Raw genomic sequence first — 16,343 nt, forward strand, 5'->3', positions numbered from 1 at the left:
AAAATGCTTCTGCACAGCCAAAGAAATAGTCAGGAAAGTAAACAGAAAACCTACAGAATGGGAGAAAATTTTTGCATCTTACACATCTGATAAGGGGCTGATAACTAGAATATACTTTGAACTCACGAAAATCAGCAAGAAAAAATCAAATAACCCTATTAAAAAGTGGGCAAAGGACTTGAACAGAAACTTTTCTAGAGAAGATAGAAGAATGGCCAACAAACATATGAAAAAATGCTCAACATTTCTAATCATCAGGGAAATGCAAATCAAAACCACAATGAGATATCACTTAACCCCAGTGAGAATGGCCTGTATCAAAAAGTCTCCAAACAATAAATGCTGGCGTGGATGCAGAAAGAAAGGAACATTCCTACACTGCTGGTGGGACAACAAACTAGTTCAGCCTCTGTGGAAAGCAATATGGAGATACCTTAAAGTGATCTAAGTGAATCTACCATTTGATCCAGCAATCCCATTGCTGGGCATCTACCCAAAAGATCCAATGACACTCTACAAAAAAGACACCTGTACTCGAATGTTTATAGCAGCACAATTCATAACTGCAAGGCTGTGGAAACAGCCCAAGTGCCCATCAATCCAAGAATGGATTAATAAAATGTGGTATATGTATACCATGGAGTACTATTCAGCCCTAAGAAACAACAGTGATATAGCACATCTTACATTTTCCTGGTTAGAGCTGGAACCCATACTACTAAGTGAAGTTTCCCAAGAATGGAAAAACAAGCACCACATATACTCACCAGCAAATTGGTATTAACTGAGCAGCACCTAAGTGGACACATAGGTCCTACAGTAATAGGGTATTGGGCAGGTGGGAGGGGGGAGGGCACGGGTATATACATATATAATGAGTGAGTTGTGCACCATCTGGGGGATGGTCATGCTGGAGACTCAGACTTGTGGGGAGAGGGGGGAAATGGGCATTTATGAAGACCTTAAATCTGTACCCCCATAATATTCTGAAATAAAAATAAATAAATAAATGAACAACAAAGATGGTTTGAATCATGGTTTAATAGCTGCCCTTGGTTAACTACTTTGTTGTCCACACTATTAGGTCCACTCATTGTGCTCCTCCTAATTCTCACTTTGGGACCATGTGTATTAAATAGGTTAATAGCTTTCATTAAAGAACGGATAAGTGCTGTTCAATTAATGGTATTGCGGCAGCAATATCAAAGCCTTGGGCGTGACTGCGTAGAGATGCAAGAGGTCAGAGACCCCAAGGACGAGCAGGAATGCTCTTAAGGACCAAAAGAAGGGGGGAATATGAAGCTTCAGGCTAATTGCTTTCATTTAGTTTGTGTATATTGCTTGTTTTTAGGAAGTTGGTTTGAGGAGGCCGATCACAGTAAATTTTGGGGATGAAACAAAAGGTCAAACGTGTGGGCACAAGGGACCAATCAATGTAAAGGTCAAGCGTGTGGGCACAAGGGGCCAACCAATCAATGTGAAGGTCAAGCGCGTGGGCACAAGGGACCAATCAATGTAAAGGTCAAGCGCGTGGGCACAAAGGGCCAATCAATGTAAAGATCAAGCGCGTGGGCACAAGGGGCCAACCAATCAATGTAAAGGGCAAGCGCGTGGGCACAAGGAGCCTACCAATCAATGTAAAGGGCAAGCGCGCGGGCACAAGGGGCCAATGAATGTCAAGCACGTGGGCACAAGGGGCCAATCAATGTGAAGGTCAAGCGCATGGGCACAAGGGGCCAACCAATCAATGTAAAGGGCAAGCATGTGGACAGGTTCTGCACCGAGGGCATAAAGGGCTCCATCCCACAGTGCTCGGGGTCTTTGTCCCAATAGAGGCCGCCGTGTCGGTGCTCTGGGACTTGGACCCATGACCCCGTCTCTTTGTTCTGTGGTCCTACGGTCTCCCGCTCTAACAAACGGCCGACCCTTCTGGTCACGTAATCCAAACTCGACCACCCCAGCCGCCAGGGCCTCTGCACAAACGCAGGTTGGATAAAGTGAATTCCCCTTTATTCTGCAGAGGAATTCAGCCCTCAGCCCTTTCATACCCAAACAGTATAAAAACCCCATGAAATATTTGTTTCTTTCTCTTGTTTTTTTTTTTAAATCAGTCCCCGTAGGAACCATCAAAAATTGCCAGTGCTGACCATATTGCAAGTTGTCACTGTGGGGTATTGTGAAAAGTTTTCAATTAGAAATAATCACACCTCAGATAAACCTCATTGGCTACAATACTGCCATTGCGCAAAGCTGAAATATTTTTTAATATCAAAAGAACAATGACTTCTCCTGGTTAAATTCTGCCTACCACAGACCAGTTCCAACAACAGTCAACTGTTATCTTCTGCGATCTGAACACAGGCACGGACCGACTGTCTTCATAACCACCTGCCCGGGCTCTGCACTCAGAACAGCACGAGGCTCCCAGGGCCGCCCAGGGCTCAGCTCAGAGGTTTTGCAGCTCCCGGAAGAGCCACACAGGGAGGGGTCAGGGACCGTGATGGCCCTAGACGGGCACAGCCTCAGGGCCGCAGGGGAGCAGTGGCGACTCCACCCCTGGGGGAGCACCACCAACACCTGAGCCTGAGCCGAACCCCTCCCCCGGGGAGCTCTCCGGCTCCTCCAGAGAAGAAGAAATGTGATGGGGCACAGGGAGCCCCTTGGGCCAACCCACCACGGAGCAGAGGGTCAGGGACACATCTCCTGACATAAGCCTGAAGTATGGAAAGAGTGTCCCAGAGAAGGAAGCTGGAGGGAAGGAGAAAATATGGGAGCCATCAGTCATGTTATAGAAGGAGACATCCCCTTCGCTGTAGTCCAGGAAAACTCCCACTCTATGGGGAGCCTGCCTAAGGCGCAGCTCAGTGTCAGGATTAGTACAGGCGCAATATCCGTCATCAAACCGCCCCATAACCCAGAACCCCTTTTCTGGACACTCTTTGTACCACTCTGTACGTTTCACATCTTCCCTACAGACCCCCAGAGCCCACCGACAGTTGTCTCCATGCCTGACCTCCACCTCCCAGTAACGTCGCCCTGCCGGGATGCCCTCGAGGCCCCAGACACTGAAGATGCCCTGTGAATCACCACAGGTGTCCCTCAAGGTCACACTCTTCTTGTCCTGAGAGATGGCCAGGTTGGAATGGGCAGAGCCTGCATTCAGAGTGACAGACCCTGCGGAGAGAGACACCAATCACGCAGGCCCTCCCCTGCCCCGTAACAAGGGTGCACATACCCCTCGGCCCCCAGCTTAGCTGCACGGGGAAGGGAGGGGGAACCCTGAGATGAGAGTCGTGTGACTCTAGTCCACGCTCTCCAAGCCGAGGAAGAAACCAGGAGATGGATTTGATGGTAGATATGTCACAGCCTGCTGAGGACCAGGCCCAGCTTTGTGACAGTCAACTCCACCACCCACCCCACCACCATTGATGGTGCCAGCACCTGGGTAATCACAGAGAACATAAGAAGCAGCCAAAAGACAAAGGGGCAGCAGAAGGGGCACCCAGAAAGAACACGTAGTCACTCACAGGCCTGGAACTGTTCCGTCCGCCAATCTGCAAGAGAAGCACACAGTTCATATCAGGGATGTGCAGAGATTGTACACATCAAAATAAACACCTAGTCTTCTGAAACAGTGACACAGAAGTTATAGGGAAAAGTGTGTTGGAAAACATTCAACTGATATGTATCAATCTCTCTCTCTTTCTCTCTCTCTCTCACACACACACGCACACACACACACACACACATTGATCATGCTGCAGCCTACAGGATGAGGACTAAGCCATAAAGCTTAGCACCCAGCCATTGAGAGACTGGACACCGACCTGAACAGAAAGGTCCTTGCCCAGATTTCACTGTCAAATTATGCTTCCTCAGGTCCCTCGCCATTCAAGCTTCCTGAGAGCTAGGGTTATTTGAGAAGGCATGGAGGAGACTGAAATTTCTACGACCTCCACTTACTTATGAAGAACTGAGCTGGCTTTGTACCATGTTTCCCCGAAAATAAGACAGGGTCTTATATTTATTTTTCCTCAAGAACACACCTGAGGGATACTTTTCCAGGGATGTGTTATTTTTTTTATGTACAGTACAAAAATCTCCATTTATTCAAATATAGTTAAGTCATCTTCTTCTGGAACATCATCATAACTCTCCAAACCCCAAATTCCATCCTGAATTTCTTGTGACTCTATTTCCTGTAGAACCATTGGCCCCAATCTCTGATGTTGAGCACTAGAGCTCTCGTGGGGCAGATGAGAAGGGCTGCTCATCTTCTTTACTGCTCAGCGATGAAATGCATGGGTTGTGCAGATACGCTGCATAGCCATGCCCATCACTAGGTCTCATTTTCGGGGTAGGGTTTACATTGCACAAATGCTAGAAATCCTGCTAGGACTTACTTTATGGGTAGGTCTTATTTTCAGGGAAACACGGTAGGTAGCCTGTAACCGTGAGCAGAGACAGAACTGCATCTAGCTGACTGAACCTGGGAAATGCCTGGAAACCATGACTGTAGAATGCCTGGAAACTCAAGGTGTAGAATAAGAGAAATCTTGCCCAGGTAGGAGGAAATAGAGAGGCTTGTAGGATGGGAGAGAAAGAATTTCAAATCAGGAAACACATATATCCAGTGAGAGGGCAGAGGATAATGACCTCTCCTCCCCTCTTCATGGACTGACGGAAGCAAAAACATCCCTATGTAGACCGGAGAACCCAAACATACTGGATCTGGTCATTTGGCTCCCCCAAGAGTTGCCCAAAGGGTTGAAAGCTCCCAGGAGAAACCCTGCCATGATAGGCCCCCAATGATGTCCATACTGAAGCCCTGGAGTGTGTAAATATGTTACATACATGGCCAGGGAGACTTTACAAATGTGAGTAAGATTAAGGACCTTGAGATGGGGAGATTACCCCGGATTATCCAAGTGACCCCAAACTAATCACACAAACTCTTGAAAGCGGAGGCCTTTCTTGGCTGTAGTAGGAGAAATAGATGTAATCACAGAAGCAGGGGCAGATACATGGTGCGTGGCTGGTTTTGAAAATGGAAGAATGGGCCCACAAGTCACGGGATGCAGATGGTCTCCAGAAGCTGGAACAGACAAGAGCCTCCAGAATGGAACGCAGCCTTGTCCACACGTTACTGGACTTCTGACCTACAGTGCTGTCAGATAATAAGTTTGTGTTGGTTTAAGCCACTAAGTGTGTGGTGATTTGTCATGGTAGCAAATACTAGAGAAAGCTAATAAGCCCACATGGGGTGGAACATGGAACACATCCTCCATGGCATAGGGCACTAGCAGGGGAAGGTGTCGAGAGAGGATGAGGTTCTCCATCAACTGCACATGGACAGCTGAGGACCCAGGAAATCTCACATGCTCTGCTGGAAGGTGGAGAGGCAGAGAGATGCCCAGAGAGCCACTGGACCAGGCCTGGGGTCAAGAGGAAGAAGCCATAAGGTGCATCAATTTTGCAACCACAGACAAGTGACCCAGACTATGAACTTCACCTCAGGGTCAGGGGAGGGGGGACTAACAATGCCCCCAACCAGCCAGATGGGACCTGCCCCTTCTCAGCAGACACCAACTCAAGGAACATAAACCAGATCAAACTAGCCTCCCCAGAGTGAGAACCTGAAATGACTAAGGGGGAAGGACAGAGTCCCCTCCCCCCACACTCCTAAGCCATATAATCTCCTCCAACGTCTTTTTGGGGAAGAAGAAAGATCACCAAAGAAAGCAAAACCTACATATGTCATAAGACTCCAAAATGTCTTCAACTGGACAGCTTTTGCCTCCAACAGGATGGAGGCTTGGGAACCAAGATTAGAACAATAAACCATAAGTAAACATTTATCTTGCACATGGTGTAAATTTGTGACCATCATTGCCACTTACCCAGGTACAATTGGTATTGCCATCTGTATTGATTGCTTAATTGAAAGAGGATCACATAAAACAGTTGAGTACCCCAGATGACCCTTTGAAAAAAGTGAACTTTACTCATTTCTCATCAAGACATCAGTTGATACTTGACTATAATTTTCTTTATTACAACTGATACAGATAACCAAAGAAGAAGAAAGAGGAGGAGAAGGAGGTGGGAGAAGAGAAAGACAGGGAGGAGGAGGAGAAAAGAAATCTGGCATATGAGTATGAGACTGCAGAGTACCAGGGGCTATGCTGTGCACGCTAATGCATTCTTCACTTAATTTCCACAGCAAACCTTTAGGTTACAGATTATTGTTCCAATTTTATGAATAAGATGAGATCAGGCATTTGTCCAGCTCACACTGTCAGCCTGCCAATATGAAATGTTGATTCCAGGGTAAAGATAAACATTACCAAATAAAAGTGTATGTAAGATGTACATTAAAACACATAGACTAATTCAGCAGAAAAGGGGGAGATGGTAAAAGAAATCTCTCTGACCCTCATTCTTTGTTAAGAAAATCCAGGGAGAACCACACTCCCTGGGCGGCTCCTCAGGCCCCTGCTCCCCAGGCTCTTGCGTGCTGTGGCTCACCCTCTCTGTCTCAAGTCTCTACCCCTGACCGTGAGCACAGTCATCCGGGGCAGGGGAGGACACGTCACACAGGCTCAGAGGCTCAGACCCCAGACCCCTGCGCTAAGCGCTCTCCAGACAGCCCTTCATCGCACTGGGACCCATGCTATACTCCTGCTCCGCTGCGGCCAGGAGGCTAGATGGCCTCGTAGCTGGAGGCAAACTCACGTGTATACTTCAAAATGGCTTCAAAATAAATGTGTCTTTACTGAAAACTCCCAACGAGGTATCAGGGAGTTAATTACATTTCATACACCCAAGTGACCTGCAAACAGTCTTCACACTTCCCAACTCAGACCACCACGGCTGTGATTTCCAGTCTCCTCCACCACTCTGGGCCACCCAAAACCTCAAAAGCCAATCTTGGCCACGCTCCTTTCCTTCTTGTCTCCTCTCTCTTCCCTACCTAGTCTTTTCTTCCCCGATTGGCTTCCCACGGTAAACAACTTTGACGTCCCTAGCTTTCTTCTCTTAAAATCTTCACACATTACCCCTAAAAATCCCAACCAAGAGCCAAGCCCATCAAGCAAAACAAGATTCTCCTAAATGAAGAGAAAATGGTTGTGAACAATTATAAGTTGCTTTTTTGTGCCTATAACACAAACACATACACAGAATTTTGTACATAATGTCAGGTGGTTCCCAGACCCCACCTCAGGGCCATAAACATCCTGGGGGCTCTGGTCCCCAGATTTAGAACATTTGCTCTAAAGCAACTAATTCCTGAGCTCCCAAGGATGCTTGGAAGAAGATATCTAGCTTAGACAGCAAGTCAGGGCATGAGGAAGCCAAGAGAAGACCAATAATCCAGAGGCAGAGGACCAGAGAGAAACAGGAAAACCAAAACCAGACCAAAAAGCGTAGAAATTTTGGGGAAGGAGGAATGCAGAAAAGGAAGATCTGACCCCTGAAACCCAAGCCTGACTTCTAAAATCTTCAGACCAGCAACTCCTGCTCTACACAGTCGTTACCCTGCTCCAGCTTTGCTCACAACTGAACTCTGCTGTCACCACAGTGAGAAGTGAAGTTGACCGTGGTTCAGAGGGTGTTGCTCGCCGTAAGCGCATGCGTGGAGGGTGGGCCAGAGTGGGCAGCTTTGCGCTCCCAAGGAGGAGACCTTGCAGTCTTCCCACGGAGGCTGCCAGGGTGACAGAGAGCAGGACACCTACCCCATCCTGCGTTGGAACCCCGACAGAGAGCAGGACACCTATCCCATCCTGGGTGGGGACCCTGACAGAGAAGAGGACACCTATCCCATCCTGGGTGGGGACTCTGACAGAGAGGAGGACACCTATCCCATCCTGGGTGGGGACCCTGACAGAGAGCAGGACACCTCTCCCATCCTGGGTGGGGACCCTGACAGAGAGCAGGACACCTATCCCATCCTGGGTGGGGACCCGGACAGAGAGCAGGACACCTATCCCATCCTGGGTGGGGACCCTGACAGAGAGCAGGACACCTATCCCATCCTGGGTGGGGACCCTGACAGAGAAGAGGACACCTATCCCATCCTGGGTGGGGACCCTGACAGAGAGCAGGACACCTATCCCATCCTGGGTGGGGACCCTGACAGAGAGCAGGACACCTATCCCATCCTGGGTGGGGACCCTGACAGAGAGCAGGACACCTATCCCATGCTGGGTGGGGACCCCTGACAGAGAGGAGGACACCCATCCCATCCTGGGTGGGGACCCGGACAGAGAGCAGGACACCTATCCCATCCTGGGTGGGGACCCTGACAGAGAGCAGGACACCTATCCCATCCTGGGTGGGGACCCTGACAGAAAGGAGACAGCACGGGGTGGGGGGGGTGCGGGTAGAGGAAATAGCAGAGCCGCTTACCTGCATACAGCTGGGCCTTCCTCCAGGCTGAAAAGGAACACACCCTGGTGACACCTCAGCCAGAACGAGCCTGTGCAGGGTGATCCTACCGGCTCTGGCCGCCCTTTGTTCCCAAGGGGAGACTCGTAAGGGAGCGGCTGCCGGCAGGTGCAGTGGGAACTCCTGGACGCGGGTCAGGAACCTGCACAACGGGCTGCGTGCACGTTGTCCAGCTATTGTGTGGATTTGGGCTGTCAAATGGCTGTCTGTGCCTCAACGACCTCAAAAATTCCCATTCTATGCTCAGTTGTGCTGCTACGAATAAAATAGTATATACTATGTGTGAAAATATTTAGGGAATAAAACTTCCATTACTTCATAATTGTGAGAAAGCATTATTATACCCAGGCTTTTTCTGGCAGATTTGGGAATGACCAGAAAGGAAGAATGATTTGAGGACAGGATGTGAGGTGACATCTGGGCGAAGGTGGCCAGCCTTTCACAGTCAGTTTCTAGAGAGAAGCTTCTGGGGATCGGCCGGCTCGCCCCGCTCGCTCCCACGTGTGGCCGGTGTCCTGTCCTCCCCTCTCCGCTTTCGGACCAGCACCTTCAGGACCTGCACAGGGGGCTCCCTAGACGTGTTGTGTTGTGTCGTGTTGTGTTGTGTTGTGTTGTTGTGTTGTGTTGTGTTGTGTTGTGACAGGGCCTTGCTATGCTGCTCAGGCTGGTCTCAATTCCTGGCCTCAAGGAATCCTCCCAAAGTGCTAGAATTGGAGGCGCGAGCCCCAGCGCCCACTGCGTGGTGTTTTGGGTTAGGGGCAGGCAGGAGGTCACACCCCTGAACTTAATGACCCAATTTATGTACATAGCTCATTCATGAAATATCAGAGCTTCTGGCTTTGGGCTTTCAGGTTCAGACTGAGAGCTAGATGCACTGAAGACTAAGAAACTGACGACACGGTGGACAGGCCAGGGTTGGAACAGCCCCAGGATGCATAACAGACTCCAGGAGCCACTGTCCCACGCGGGTTCCCAAGCACTGGGCAAGAAACAGCTGCCCAGCCCCGGGGAGCCCATGAGCAGGGTTCCACCTCCTGCCAGCTTCCACTTCTGTCCCCAGGGACGGGGTCCACATGTCTGTGCCTAACAGAAATAAGGAGAGGGCATACCTGCGTGTAGGTGGGACAAGGGGCCAAGGGACATGTGGAGAGTCACTCACCCACCATGTAAGCCTCCTTCCTCCTCTCTGAAAGGCAACACAAGGAGGCAGGCAGGTAAGCGAAGAACCAGAATGTGTCTTACAAAGGGGACACAGAGTGCAAAAGGGAAAGTAGAACTTACCGAGATCTGCCTGGAGTTCATCTGAAAGATGAAAGAAAGCGTGAGCTCCCGGCCCTGAGAAAGGGAGGCCCGTGCCTGCAGAACCCACGGGAACCCTCTGCTGCGTCCTAGGAAGGGCCTGCCCCAGAGCCACCGAGCCGCAGCTCCAGCCGTCCTCTCTGCACCTCCTCAGACACCTGGCTGGGCCTGGGGCCGGGTGTCGCTAGAGCTGCCCACGGATCTGGGCACGAGCTGCGGCCCTGGCCAGCCCTGGCCGTCCTGCCTTACCGCCTGCCTTCCGCGCCTGCTCCCTTGCCTTCCGGTCCTCCTCCTTCTCCCGGTGCAGCTTCTCCCCTTCCTGCCGCTCCTGCAACTTTGTGGCGCGTTCTCTCTGAATAAAATATCCAGCCCCGAGCAGCAGGACACCCAACGTGACCATGGTCACAGCGAACGCTGGCTTCCAGGGAGAGGCCTGCGGGAAGAAGGGCTCTGTGGCCCAGCGGAGACCGGTCAGGGGCCCAGCCGGACAGCGGCCCTGCACACTCAGGGACAGCACTGCCCCCCAGCCCCGCTGGGAGCGAGGAGCGGCGCTGACCTGGGATGAAAACGGCCGTGGCCTTCTCCTGGCCCAGGACGGGGTTGAGGACGGAGCAGGTCACGTTCCCCACAGAGCTGTCTCTCACCACCAGCGCCGCCTCCACACTGAACAGCTCCTCGGCGTCCTGGGCGTGGGCCTCGGAGAAGCCCAGGAACCTCTCTCCGCTGACGTCCCTCCACCGCACCTGCGGCTTCGGGAACCAGCCCGAGGCCGTGCACAGCACGCGGACCCCGCCGTCCTCTGGCCCGTCGATGCGCACGTGGGGGGCAGAGCCCACGCCTGCGAGAGGGAAGCCATGTGGGTCAGACCCGGACCAGCAGTGCCCAGGTGTCGCCCAAGTCCAAGGGGAGCCAGTCATTTGCACTCTGGGGTCCTGTGGGAAGGACGCCCCCGGGAAGGGTGACGCAGTGGCCCTGCCACAGGGAACAGAGGGAAGGAGCACAAGGCCAGTCGGCTGTTCTCTGCCGCCAACAGGGAGAAAGGCTCAGAGGAAGAGGAGGAATTTGGTCCCGGGTCCCACCTTCACCTCCACTCTCCCCACCTCACACACTCCCCCGGGACACCGTTTTGCATGGCCTCTGCCTCTCTCTGTGAACCACCTCCAAACCTGCATAGCTCCACAACCCCCAACAGAACTTCCTTCCCTTACAACTGCATCTCTGTGGCGTGCCTCTGCCACGATGCCTCCCATGCACTTCAAACTCAAATTCCAGACCTGAGTTCATAATTCTGTCCCATATCCGGTACATTGATACAAAAATATCCTGTGTTCTTCACCTTTCTTTATGCCCAGCTCACCCTGTGCCACGTCCTTCTTAGTGGCTTCACACTCTGGGTCGGGCTCAGTCATGTGACTTGATTTGGCCAATGGGAGGTTCGCAAGGGTGACTCACGTAGAGGTTGGAAAGGCCCTGGCACCACGGCTTGCCCTCTGCTGATCCCACGGGAAGGACAAGCTTGGGCTGGCCACTGGAGGATGGGACTCACGGAACATGGCCTGGCCATCCCAGCCTTTCCAGCTGAACCTGTCATATGTTAGCCAACATCCAACCGGCCATCGATATGTAAACAAACCCAGCCATGCTCCACATGGTGACCTCTTCAGCGGACAAAAGCTACACAAGTAAGCCCAGCTAGATTAGCCAAGGCCAGTCCAGATTAGTTCATGCCTAAATCAAATGTTTATTCCTATATGCCACGGAGATTTTGTGACTGTTCATTTCACAGCAACAGGAAACTGATGCGTAATTAGCAATCTTTCTACCACTAAACAAGTGGTCAAAACAACCCCCTGGGACTCTATGAAGTCCCCCCTTGCCCCTCCAAACTCTCTGTGTCCCCAGATCTGCTCTCCAGGCCTGGCACATTTCAGGGGCCCTATATATTTGTATGTATTTATTTATTTGCATTGAATTTATTTATTTGTGTTGAATTTATTTGTACTGAATAAATAAATGAGTGAATGAGTGTCCTTCTACTTATCTATAAAACGAGGGACTATTCAAAATGAGGTTCCGCCCACTCCGACACTCCAGGACTCTAGAACACAGATCAAGTCACCAACCTGCCACCTTCAGTTCCAAAGTGGCCTCCTCGTAGAAGGCTCCCTTTCTGAAGAAGCAGGTGTACATTCCGTGGTCAGAAGCGCGGACGTGGCTGATGCGCACCGCAGCCTCCCCGCGGGCGAGGCCGCCGGTCACCAGCGAGGTCCGCCCTGCGTACTGGGCCATCAGCTCCGCGCTCTGCTCGCGGCGGTTGCGGTAGACCAACACCGCGTCCGAGAACCTGCCGCGGAACCAGCGCAGCTCCATGTCCTCCGCACTCGAGGCCGGGGAGAGCGAGCAGGGCAGCGTGGCGTCGCCACCCAGCACCGCCACGACGGGCTCCCACGGTCCAATCACCAGGAACTCGTCTGTGGACCCCGACGCGGAGAGAGAAAGCGGGGCTCAGGCCGCCAGTGCGGAGGGGCCACCCTGAGCCGGTGATTCGAGCAGTAATCGCTGAATCTGGCCGAAGCCTGCAGCCAGGGACGTGGCCCAGAGACAAGGCAAGGGGCCTCCCCCGCCAGCCGTGCTGCTGGCCCCAGCCCCGTCCAGGGAGGACTCTGCCCCTGGGGACTCGCACTGGGCGCAGGCGCCGGAGCCCCGGAGGGCTGGGGAAACACGGGTGGCTGAGCCCCACCCCACGGCCCCTGGCTCAGCCCCGCTAGGGAGCTCCCCTGGCCGCGGAGACTGTCGGCCCAGGGACCCCAGCTCTAACCTGGCTCGGGACAAGCCTGAAAACTGACGGAAGAGCGCGCGCGGCCTGCGCCAGAACCGACCACTCAGCCGCGCCCAGGACGTCCCGCTCCCTTCCTAAGTTTAATGTTTCTGCCCATGTTTTCCTCCGCCGAATCCATGTGCGCTGACAACCTAGGGTCAGTGCTGCTTCCGCTCCAAACCCGCCCTCACGCCTCAAGGGGGCCGCGAGTTAAGTCCTCTCTGCGTGATGCAGGAAGCTCGCCAGGGCTCCCGCGGCGCCTGGCCCTCCGCGGCCCGGCGGGCCTGCACAGCACGACTCTTCCGCAGCACAAGTCACGGCGGGCCTCCACAGAGCCACCTCTCCTCCCTGAGCTGCCCACCCCGGCCAGGGCCACCACAGTCTCCCCGGTGGACCAGTCTCCCCATAAGTGTCCTCTCCCCAGGCGCCTGTCGGCGACCCCCTAACCGTGCCCCTACTCTGCTCAAAGCCCTCCACGGCTCCCCAGTTCCCTGCAGTGCCCCACAGGCCTGACGGGGTGACCCCAAGTCCTTCTCTGTCCCAAGTCCTGCTTGTCTGCCCCTCGCTGGCTCCAGCGGTGCTCGCCCCGCGTTCCTCAACACCGGCCGCTGCCAGCTGCGTGCCGCTGCTCCCCGCAAGGGACCCGGCTTTCCCAGAGACCCCACGGCTCACCCCCACTCCCCCAGGCCCTGGTCCCCGCCTCACCGCCCACTGACCCTCGCTGAGCACTGCGGCCTGCCCACACCCACCCTCCTTCATCTCTCATCACACTCGTCCTCTCGCACAGACTCCCACTGGGTTGTCCCTTGCAGGATGCCCTGCCCCCGCCAGGCGTGGCTCCGACGAGAAGGGGCTCGGCCTGCTTTGTTGCTGGAACAGCCCCTAACACATAGTGGGCAGCCCTTCGCTATCAGGACACTGAATGAATGAAGGATCGAATGCTTCAAATACCAGGAAAGCAGGAAAACCAAAGCTGATGGGAAGAGGTATTTTTAAGTTTTTCATATTTGGCTTTTTAAAACATAAAAGAAGTCATCATTGGACAACTGTCAAGATCCCTCATGGCAATTTTAAGGTTTAATGACTCTTAAAATTTAACTTCCGATCAGCGGCTGTGGAGCAGCGATCTTGCTAGGCCGGGTGCTCCCGGGCCTACCATCCAGGCGGGAGCCCCCAGGCGGACCGGGAGGGGGATGGGCACGCTCACCTGCGGACGCCCAGGTGGGCAGCTGGAGGACGAGAAGCAGGGAGGCCAGACAGCAGAGCAGAAGGTGGCTGGAGCAATTCTCCATCTCCTCCGAGCTGGGGAGAGAGATGGGGCGGGAGGCAGGGCGGGCCCAGCGCCCTGGAGCCTCAGAGGGGAGACGCGGCCCAGGCCTGTGCCAACCCCCACGGCGGCGAGGCATTTCCTACTGGCCACCACGCGGAGGAGGCAGTGGCCGCACTTTGATAGCAGCAAAGACACGCTGGCCGCCTCCCAGCCCTTCCGGAAGACTCTGTGAGTTAGGGAACTGTCAGGTTTGGCTTCCCTTCCGGCCCCAGCCACAGCCACGGCAAAGCCCTTTCTTGGCACCTGGGTCCCCTGGGGGAAAGCGTGCCTTCACCTCCCACCGTTCAACAACACGGTGATCCCCATCCCCGGACACGGGGCCCAGACTCAGGCCCCAGCCACGGAGGACATGCCAGCGCCCGCTTGCTGGCTGTGCTGTCAGCCCCCATGGTGACCAGGGTGTCACCTGAGAAGTCACAACCAGACGCCATCCTCGGTGGGATGCCCGTCCAGCTGCGGAGCAGCCAGCCCTGCTTCCTTTGCTTGTTGGTGACCTAACCTTGATCCACCCCAGGCCTCCTCTCTCGTGCCAGGACGTTGACCTGCATTCGGCAGGTGACCGGCAACTCCCCAGGGACATTCCCACCTGGCCGTCTCTCTGAGGAAGGTCTCTGCCCCAGAGGCGAAGGACTGGGGTGGGAGACAGAACAGCACAGGACACAAAAGAGCCCTGGGCAGAGTAAAGGTGCCTAAACCAGCTCCTGTTAGGGAGAGGGAAGAGGCAGCCTGTGGTCCCGGAAGGCCCAGGCTCCAGGGGCTGACGCCTGGCTCCCCGGCGCTCGCCACGCCCCCCGTGACCACCTTGGGTAAGTGTCTTGACCTTCTGTGCCTCAGTTTCCTCACCTGTGCAGAATGGGGACAGTAAGAGCATCTCCCTCCCAGGGTCGTAATGAATAGAACAGGGCCTAGTCCTGGTAATGCCATTACCTAGCCCTACAGAAATATCAGAGAGATAAAGTGAGGCGCAGCCTCACTAAGCTCTCTGGGTCTCCTAAAGCAAGAATATTCTCCAGCCGCCACCTCCCCCCGCCCCCCACCACATTCCCAGCCTCCTCCTACAGCCGGCGGCTCCCTGGCTTTCTCCCCCTGGCCCACAGGTGGCTTTACAGGCAACTTACCTGCTTTTCTCTGTTTCCAGTTTGAAAGGCCGCGACTTCCTAAGCATCTCCAAAGGCAGCACTTGAGAGCGTCCGAGCCAGGAGCCGTCACAGCCCCGCTCCTGCCCTGAGTCTGCACCTGAGGAGAGCTGCGCTCACAGCCCCGCCTGGCTTCCGGCTCCAGCGCGGGGGCCCAGGACGCCTCACCTCTGAGGGGCAGGGGCTTCCCAGAAGAGCAGAGAAGCAGCACAGCCCTGGACCCCCACTGTGTGCCCCCAGCCGGATAGCCAGCCCCGTCTGGCTCCTTCCAGCATCTGAAAGGGAAAGCTCTGGAACGCAGCCTGGGCGGCGTCTGCCCTGCCCTCTGAACACCAGGCGCTGCCGGGAAGGAAACAGCACAGGCAGGCAGCAAGAGGGTACCAGTCCCCCGAAACGCCCCGTGGAATGTCCCACTGACAGTAGGGACAGCCTCCACCACCCCCGCTGCCAGCGCCAACCCCTGCCCCACGGAGCCTTCCCAAGGCCTGGACACAGCAGGGAAACCTTATGAAATGACAGGAAGAAGAAAACAAATTGCACTGAACTCCTACTACGCGTCAGGAACTGGCCACACAAATTATATTTATCCCACTTCGTTTGCTCAGCTACAGGCAGAAATAAAGACGGGAGCCCTCCCAACTAGTCACATTAACCCAGTAGCCTCCCAGGGGAGCAAGGGGCCCCCGGGACGCCCCACCCGTGCACCAGCCCAGCCCCCAGCTGCAGGCAGCTCAGAGTCACAAAGGAGCAGGAGGAACCTTGGACTCTGAGATGCCTGATCCTGTCTGGCCAGAAAGCTTATCTCACCCTTATCTCAGCCCTTATCTCAGCCCCAGCTCTTTGAGCCAAAGGTTGGGAGGGGGAGGGAGTGACCAAGCCCAGGTCAGAACACAGGGGGAAGGACATCAGACTGCAAACCTCACTGCCTGCCCCACCCCCATAGGACCATTTCCAGCTGCTTCAACCGCAGACACTGTGCACGACGCCTCCAACGCATTTTCTTACTCAAAACATAAATGATTCTGACTGCCGGACCATGGCGACAGATTAAAACAATGAAGAAAAAAATTTAAAAGTTCAAGATAAAGGCAATAAAAAGATAAATTAAATATATTAAATTTAATAAAACATAAATGATGCTGTGGTAATCGGGTTAATGTTTTACTTCCCTTTTTCCCAGACACATAATACCTCTTATTGTTTAGTTGTTTCAAGTGCTTTTGAAAGAGATTCAGAGAAATGTCTAGGCCATAAAACAATATGTATAGTGATTTTAAATACGACTGTTAATAGAATTCAGTTCCTTTTCTTA

The 16,343-nt window shown here is 53.7% G+C and overlaps 1 protein-coding gene and 1 non-coding gene across 2 annotated transcripts; both read right to left on the reverse strand.

Moving 5' to 3' along the window:
- Window positions 1-838: 838 nt before the first annotated feature.
- On the reverse strand, window positions 839-15,743 carry LOC105867216 (butyrophilin subfamily 1 member A1-like). The gene is made up of 10 exons (XM_076003454.1): window positions 15,014-15,743; window positions 13,773-13,867; window positions 11,871-12,218; window positions 10,304-10,585; window positions 9,997-10,197; window positions 9,730-9,750; window positions 9,608-9,634; window positions 8,410-8,436; window positions 3,528-3,554; window positions 839-3,174 (listed from the first exon to the last, which is right to left on the reverse strand). Exons 1-10 carry the CDS (start codon window positions 15,058-15,060, stop codon window positions 2,507-2,509), a joined length of 1,743 nt encoding a protein of 580 aa, XP_075859569.1. The 5' UTR covers window positions 15,061-15,743; the 3' UTR covers window positions 839-2,506.
- LOC142871170 (U4 spliceosomal RNA) lies at window positions 2,112-2,252 on the reverse strand. The gene has a single exon (XR_012919439.1). It is a non-coding gene; the product is annotated as a U4 spliceosomal RNA (small nuclear RNA).
- Window positions 15,744-16,343: the final 600 nt, after the last annotated feature.

The sequence above is a fragment of the Microcebus murinus genome, chromosome 5 (assembly GCF_040939455.1).
Source record: "Microcebus murinus isolate Inina chromosome 5, M.murinus_Inina_mat1.0, whole genome shotgun sequence".
In the NCBI taxonomy this organism is placed as follows: domain Eukaryota; kingdom Metazoa; phylum Chordata; class Mammalia; order Primates; family Cheirogaleidae; genus Microcebus; species Microcebus murinus.

What these genes read in the sequence shown, in the direction of transcription:
- LOC105867216 (XM_076003454.1), bottom strand. Translation starts at nt 15,060, where the DNA reads ATGCTTAGGAAGTCGCGGCCTTTCAAACTGGAAACAGAGAAAAGCAG. An exon ending in CTGGAAACAGAGAAAAGCAG is followed by an intron (nt 13,868 to 15,013) that starts GTAAGTTGCCTG and finishes CTCTCTCCCCAG; the next exon opens with CTCGGAGGAGATGGAGAATT. An exon ending in TTTGGAACTGAAGGTGGCAG is followed by an intron (nt 10,586 to 11,870) that starts GTTGGTGACTTG and finishes TCCCTCTCGCAG; the next exon opens with GCGTGGGCTCTGCCCCCCAC.